The following is an 8,321-nucleotide window of genomic DNA, read 5'->3' on the forward strand; positions in this document are numbered from 1 at the left end:
TTTTTCAAGCTCCATTTTTCCCAGGTCAAGAAAGAACGTTGACGCCCCATTTTGTCCCACCCTCATCTTTGTCTTGCAGGAGCGGAGCGGGTCATCTCCCTGAAGATGGAGATCCCTGGTTGCATGCCACCGCTCATCCAGGAGATGCTGGAAAATTCAGAGGGCCAAGACAGCCAGAGCGGCAGCAACAGCACTTCAGCCGGGGCAGGGGCAGAGGCCGAGGCCGAGGCAGAGGCAGGGGCAGGGGCAGGGGCAGAGGCAGAGGCAGAGGCAGGGGCAGAGGCAGGGGCAGAGGCAGGGGCCAGCCCCAGCACCACGGACAGCCCCAGAGAGGACACGACTGCCCAGGAGTCGCCGGGGTCCTTGACCGACGACGAGGCTGATACCACACCTCCCAGTGACGAGCCCTAGGAGGGTGCACCCACAGGTGCCTCCCAGACTCACTCTGACATTTCTTTGCACAAAAAAAAGCAAAGCTAGGCAAGGGGTGGTCAACAACCCCCCCCCCCCCCCCCCCATAACCTCTCTGCCCCGACTCTCCGATGCTTGGTATTATGTTATCTTTATATCCTTCTTCTCCCATTCCCCTCAAACTCCCTCCTCAAAAGGAAACGTCAACACGGAGGCCTCAAAGGATCAGCGCTTTGTGTATAATTGTGAGCTGAGCTCTTAATTTGGAACGGGGTCTCTGGGACTGTGACAGGAAGGGCGTGGCCCTTGCAAACTGCCAGAGATGATTCTCCTCAGGTCTCCTGTGTAACTTCTTATCTGCATGACATGAGTTGGATAAGCGGTTTTACTCCCCCCCCTCTCTCTTTCTTTCCTAATCTGCCCTCATCTCTTTTCCTCTCTCATGCTGTTGGCATACCCACATTGTACATACCATTGTATGGTGAGATCTCTGTTTCTATGATGAATTGTGTGGTGCTTTTTTCATTGTCTTAATTATTGTCTTTGAGGCGATACATCAAGGTTTAAAGAGGGACTTATTGTAAGTCCTTCAAAAAGTTGTCTAGAATGTTATTGCATATAGACCTTATGGAAGTCTAATATTTTATATTTGTTCCTATATTTAAAAAAAAACTTTTGGTCTTTTAAAACACTTAATAGTTCATGTCGCTACATGAATAAGTGTTCATCCACACCGCCAGAATGCGAAGCTTCTCTCCACATCGACAGCCGAGGTCTGTGCATCTGCTTCCTCCCAAGAGGGAAGCACGACAGCAAAAGCCTTTGACACACACTCATCAGATTGACTGCGTCTGTTTAACTTTCCAGTCTCGGAATGAACGGCGGAGAGCTGACGTACCAGATTAGATTTAAAATTGTCTATGAAATTAACTCATTTGGTGGCTGTATCTCCTCAGTAAATCAGTTTACCTCATTGTCAAAACAAATTGGGCAAATTAGGTTGTTGATAGATGCCAGAGATTTTTCTGCAACAGGCTGCGATCGCATTGGATGCCCTATACCTCTGCTGGACCATGATTCAACTTTAAACACGGTTGGTCAGGGGTGTAAAAAGCCGGGGGTCGTGCCACACTATCAGTTTCCCTAAGGCGTCATGCTTATTATTAGTGGCCTCGCCGTGTTCACCGAATGTATGAGGAAAAGGTCTGGCTTCGCATTAAGCTACATGCTATTTAGTCTCAACTAATCGGATTTCCTCCAGCATGATTTCCTTGTTCAGGGGAAATTGCACAAGTACAGAAAAATAGCTCATCGCCAGGGAAACTAATTCATGAGAGAATGCAAAGGAATACAAATGTTGTCACAGCAACGAAAAGATGAAAGGTGAAAATAGATCATTGGGGAAAAAAAGATCTTTTTGGATGTTTTGTCAATGCTCCATAGTGGAACATTTTTGTTGTTCTCCCGATAGCAAGCAGGGACAACATTCAGTTTCTCTAGTCGGGTTTAAAGGGAGGCTATATTCATATCTTGCAAGAGCCGAGTAGTGTGGGATTATGGTGAGTGGTAAAACAAAATGTAAAGGTGGCACAAATAGGAGTTAATAAGTCTGACTCAGTGGTATCAATGACACCAACATTATACTGCTCACCGATGTGACTGGGTTATTGCATTTGAGCTAGAATGCATGTGCTAACTCCTCGTCTGAAGGTTTCGTAGTCCCACATCACTCAGTTCTATTACAATTTGTCTTTTTTTGGGTTATGCCAATATTATACTCGACAGAGTGATTGCTGAGATCCGAGAACACAGAAAGTCACTGCGATTGAAGCCGGACAATGCAAGAAACATGAGCAGTCCGATGATCAGGCCAGCTGCAAACAAGCCAACAACTTAGCCACATTATCTAAACCACTTTATTAGTGGAACGGAATGTTTTTTACTTTCACTTCCAAACACCCAACCAGGGTTTGTGTTTAAAGTCTGTGTCCTGATCTAACTTGTAGTTCTTTTTAAAATCTGGCTTCTTTTTAATAGTGTTGCACAATTCCCTAATTTTAGCAATTATTGAGATGAATATAATATGTCGTTATTACTGATAGGAATCACCTAAAGCTACAAAAAGAAGACCCAATAATGTAATGAACCAAAGTTTCAACCAATGGAACTAGTTTTAGCGCCTGCTACATTGTTTATAATAACTTCACAAAGCTGTACTCACCAAGTTCGCCGCCAAAATCTTGGAATGCTGCAACATTGCGGAAATTGGTTCAGATACGACGAGAAGCACAAAATCATAGTCACCTTTAGGAAGAGAAAACTAAAACTGTGCATCCTGAACATTAATCATAGATTGCGGACAGACTACAGGGTTCAGCACGCTCACTTGAGCCTCATAATCTCGCTGAACTGTTGGATTGTTCACCACCTACCTGACGGTCTGACTGCTTGTGTCTCTTGCCGTTTGGACCTATTTTAGTCCTTTTCAAGGAATACACCATGGTTTTCCTTCAGCCCCTAGCAATGCTAGGTTTTGTGCTCAAGCTGCCACTGCAGTCACAGCCAATGGCAGCTTCGCCTTTTCCCACGAAAAAAGATTGCCTGAATGTCAACCTTATGAGTGTGTATCTATCATCAGCAGCATGAACTCCCAACTGGGCTCTGCAAACACTCATGGGCTCTGTTATGGCCTTACAAGCAGGGCTCCGCAACCTACCACTCCTTCTCCTTCTCTACCCTTTCAGAAGTGTCTTGTTTGAAGCAGCGAAACGTATATGGCCAATGCAAGCCTCAACACACACTGATGACTGAGCTGCATGGGTCGGGAAGATTGTACAATCATTTTAGAAAGCAAAAATCCGCTCCCGACATCCGCCTTAGACTTTCAGACTTGACAGTGTAAGCATTATGGGGGGGATGCAAAAGGAGATGACCGTCCACCGCCGTGAGAGGTGCAGTCCAGGACAGCTTCTCTTTGGACACTAGATCCAACTGAGCCCTTAATGTCATAGGCGGTGTGGGGTGTCAGATGAGGTGGTCCCACTGAAATGAAAAGATGATCCTTGAATGCCGCTTCACAGCTGAACAACGAGAGCTAAGCTCCATTATAGCCACTCAGGTGGACGCAGATCTCTCACTATGCTGCTGTCCCCGCTGGCCGGATCAACGGCTCCATTCACACTGATATCCTGTAGAGCACAGGGGACAAACTGACTGTAGCACTTAAAAACATGTTGAATCTGTCAAACGTGGCTGTAGCACTCAAACTTACAAGGGTGCGAGCCAACAGACGCCCCCCGCTCATCCACAGCCAAGGGGCAAAGTCCAACTTTAAACTAATCAATCCTAAAAGTTTGACATCTCAAAGAGCATGGATATTAGAGCTGCAATGGGAATACTCTCACACCGCTTTCAGAAAAAAATGTGTTTCTTCTTTTAAAGATGATGCAGTAAGTAGGTATAGATGAATACACAATAGATAGATAGCCTCAGTTTAAATTGGGGTGCTAAATGGACTTTTTTTTTTTTTGATATATGAAGGTAATAAGCAGATATTTGTGCCAGCAGGAATCCGGGTTTGGTTAATCTGAATCTGTATTTTGTCATCTAAAGCTGTATATCAACTCATATCAACTATATCAAATAAACTTTCAGATCAAAATGTAAACAAGCTGACCTAAACCATGCTGATAGGGCAATTCATTGAGCGCTCTTTTGCGTTTAATTTAGATATTTACAAATGTGGATTATTCTTTATAATTTAACCTTAGAGTCCTACATTTACAGAGGAAAGTTAATTGTTTTTGACCATATCAAACCCTCCTCATCAGCAGATAGAATTTGCTTAGATGCTGTTGCTAGATAGACAGATCTTTATTGTCATTGTGCACAGAGAACAATGAAAATCGTTTGACAGCTCTTCAGCATTGGGCGGCATAAGAAGTGGTCATGGAACTATAGATGTTCAACTCTTGTTCAACTTCTCCATGAATATTAGCACTTATAAGACTTCTCATCTATGCCAATGACTAAGAGAAATAGATCTACCTTTTGTTACATGTTTAGATCTTGTTGAGATAATGATGATAATTAAGTTTGATGACATTTGGTTCCTTAGATACAAATGCAAATTCAAAATCTTTCTCAAATCCAAATTTTACTGTGGCACCTGCTTTTGGCACAAATATACTCACATACATGTACTTGTCCTATATGCCTCAAAATCTTTGCTGAGATAAACTCCTTATGAAAGTGTCGCGGGGCCTAGATGAGTCAATCTGGGTCTCGGCAGCAGATAACAAAAACCCACCTGGATTCCATGCCTGCCCGGAAATACATATCATAAGGGAAACCAGAGCTGTTCCAGTTTTTTTCGTATGTTTGTCTTTAGCGAGGTTGAATGTGAATAATGTCATGGAATCTGTCAGAAGAATGATATGCAGTGTTAAGGAATGATTCATTCTATCTCAATGTAACATAGGAAATTGTGCTCCTGGATGTTCTGTCTTGCTCTCCTGGTGAGAGATGTAGGGAGGTGTCTAGGTGCTTTTTTCTTTTTTCTTTTTGAAGACGGAAAAACTTCACAGCCGACGAATGTCCACATCCACCTCTGACGCGTCCGGTGTGCCGCCAGGCGCCCGGACACAGCAGGAGCTGTTATCTGTTCCTTTAGGAAACAACTCCACAATGCTGAATTACTCTTGTTCGTTTCTGTTGAATGTTGTACCGACGTAACTGTAATACTTTAATATCTAGCTCACTGCAGAGATGTTTCATAAATGGTGTGTGCTTTGCATTTCATTTGGCAGCTCTGAGGGAAAAGACACTCTGTTATTTGTCCTTGGGATCACTCCCTCACATCAACGTGTGAAGAAAGGAAGACAAAACAAGAGGAGGAGGAACTGGATCTTGCTGGTCTGATCTGGTCGTCCAGGTCGTGGGCCACACGACTCACGCACCTACGAGAAAGAGGAACGGACAACCAAGTCACCTCAGCACCTGACAACGTTGGTACGTTCTGTTCCATGTCAAACAACAGAGCTGCTCCATACCCCCCCCCCCCCCCCCCAACCCCCACCCCTGACAGGAAGCCAATCAGCTGTCGTCAATCAATCAAACCCAATCAGTCGACAGCAATTTGGTTAACAGGACAACTAATGAACTAGGGGTTGACTGAGTACGTGAATAAGTGCTTCGAAAAACCAACAGGATCCGATTTACTCAGCTGTAATTAATAGCATACTGTATGCCAATAATAATAAGTCCAAGGAACTGTTCAGATAGTCAGACAGCAGACAACCGACTCCAACCAGGAATATATCAAAGCTGCACTACTGCATATTTTATATATTAATAATAGTTCATGCTGTGTGTAATGTCAAAGGTTATCACCCGACTCCACAGTTCTTTGGAGCCATTAAGCCTCTTTCAGTCCCTTGTTTCTTTTTTATTTTGACTTGCAACTCAACTGTTAAGCTTCAGTCTCGCTGCTCTCATCCACATCCCTCCGAGCTGCAGCAAGCAGCTGTGCTCAGCGGAACGTTCTGGAAACGTTAGCCGCCCTGGACAAGTTAACAGCCATCTCACAGCGCGACAAACAGAAGCGTCTGTTTTGGAGGCGGACAGGAAACGTGTGTCTCCAAATGAATGCTAATGTGTCTCCATGTTTGCCGAATGTGTAGACAGGCAATTCTTTTCTAACACGTTGGCCATAACAACAAGGGGATATACTATATTAGCTGAAGATGGAACTGGCCCTTTAAATAAGAGGATTTGAAAGCCTGGAAATTACAAATACTTTCCCCCCACAGGAATACTACAGTTGGGAAGTATTTGGATGACAGGACACTACAACAGAAAAGCCCAAGACCAGGACAATGTCCACTTTTTCTGTGTCAACCTAAATTTCCTTTTTTTATTGGGACACGTTTTTTTTTTGTGGTATCCCCATTAGGTGAACTGACCGATTTGTAGTTAATATTTCATTTCCATGAAACCACCAACTGTGGTTCGCAGCCATTCAGCCTTGAGTTTGTCGACACTTATCATGCATTTGCAATTTATATGACTCAGATTACAAGTAGGAGGAGGGTGTTGTGTTACGGTCTGACCAATATTATCTCATCTAGAGTATCAGTCTCACATGCCAGTCCAACCCTAGATGAAACCAGGAGCGAGAAACCCATGACTGTGAACCAGCATCAATCATTAACAGTAGCTCTGTTGTTGTCCACCCTGAAGGTGGTTTTGGCCGACATCATAAACTGTCCATGGTCGCCTTTCTTTTCCAGTCGCTTACAGAGGACCTCGCCACCAGTCATATGCAGTGTTGTATAGTTGTGTTAATATGAGACATGATGGTCACATTGTACTGGGCGTTAGAGGGTGGAAGTGACGGCGACTGATGCGGATCTTTCCCATCAGCCCCTGCTGCCGGCCTTCGTAGGTTGAGCCTGACCTCAGTAGCTGCTCTGATGTTCGAGCTTCGACCTGTTTCCGCTCTCCATTTTAAATATTGTCTGTTTGTACATTAACATATGCTTTTTATGTTCATATACTGTTTAACTTTACCATGAACTGTCCTGGCAAAGTAATAAAATATATTTATTTTAAAATACTTGTTTTGTGTTCCCTAAACCCAGCACCCCGTCGTCACCTTATTAGAGCCACAAGAATCTTGGCATACAGTGAATTTCTAGTTGTAATATGTGGCAGCTCCAGCAGTGTATTCTGAATGACTCATACAGCGTATATCATAATTCGAATAGGGAAATATACCGTTGCCATACCAATAATACGGCCAAAATTGGTCGTGATAGAATAAGCCCATTAAATGGGCAAAATCAAATGCATTCATTTCTTAGGGGAGCATGAATTTGCTAAGGAGCATGTTAGTGTCCTTCAGATTGTTTTGTTTTTTTGTTTTAATTTACTTTTTGGTTTTCACGACCAGCTTGGTTTCCAACAGTAGCGAGCAGCTTTTAACAGTGACAAGGTCCTGACGAACCCGTGTAGACCTGGCCAGTATCAATCAGCAGTCGGTTAGCAGCTACAAAGCCAATGCCAATGAGTTTGATTGACATGAAGCATGGCAGCGAAGTGTTCACAGCTTGTCCACAAGAAGCCGAATAATCTATTATTGCAGCTTTAAAGTGAGCTTGCTGAAGAGATGCTGCATTTTTGTAGGCCAACACAAAAGTTGGCATCACCCTGGTTCCCTTGACAATAAGCCCATTTTTGGATTACTGCAGAAAATCCACTCTGACAAACACAAGTGTATGATACTTATTGTTCTGAAAGATTATCTTCACTAATGAAGACTGCTTCATAATTTTTGAAGCCCAATTACAATCTCCAGAAGGCTACTGCCAGGCTATACACAAACTACAAGGTCGCACAACTTCAATGTCACCGCCACTTAGTGCCCAACTTTTTCTTTCCTCTTCCACATAAGCCTTTCCTTTTTGAAAGTTAGTAATAGTTTCAAAGAGGGTGAGTATAACACAAAGAGGCGGAGGAGTGATTAGCTCAGTTTTCGTGTTCGACCATGGTGGCGTTCAATGTCCCCGGCGACCTCTGAGTACCTTTGGCATCAAACGTTCACATTGCTGGTGCTTGTGTTAGGCAAAGTTTAATCAATTTTCCCTTTAAATTTCATCCATGTGCTCTGTCTTGGTGGTAGACTATTGTTATGAGTGACGCCCGCCTGACACTAATAAGTCTTTTTATTTTATTTCATCCTCTCACGACCATATATCTGTGACAAATGTTACAACTTTGAGAGACAGACTCAGGTTCAGCATTCTCACAATTTGAGTTTTCATCATTGGTTAACTCTGGGTTCACCAGTCCAACGATTCAATGTTTCTGCTAAGTTCATTAATTGCCTCAACAAAAAGAGATGATTTCAT

The 8,321-nt window shown here is 43.4% G+C and overlaps 1 protein-coding gene across 2 annotated transcripts in view; it reads left to right on the forward strand.

Moving 5' to 3' along the window:
- LOC118311381 (retinoic acid receptor beta-like) overlaps positions 1-7,025 on the forward strand; it is a 137,355-nt gene extending 130,330 nt beyond the window's left edge. For both annotated transcript variants that reach the window (XM_035635207.2, XM_035635209.2), the window contains one exon: positions 80-7,025. In XM_035635207.2, coding sequence (XP_035491100.2) covers positions 80-411 — 332 coding nt within the window. In that variant the 3' untranslated portion in view covers positions 412-7,025. The remainder of the gene's footprint in view (positions 1-79) is intronic.
- The last annotated feature ends 1,296 nt before the right edge of the window (positions 7,026-8,321 follow it).

The sequence above is a fragment of the Scophthalmus maximus genome, chromosome 5 (genome assembly GCF_022379125.1).
Source record: "Scophthalmus maximus strain ysfricsl-2021 chromosome 5, ASM2237912v1, whole genome shotgun sequence".
Classification (NCBI taxonomy): Eukaryota; Metazoa; Chordata; class Actinopteri; order Pleuronectiformes; family Scophthalmidae; genus Scophthalmus; species Scophthalmus maximus.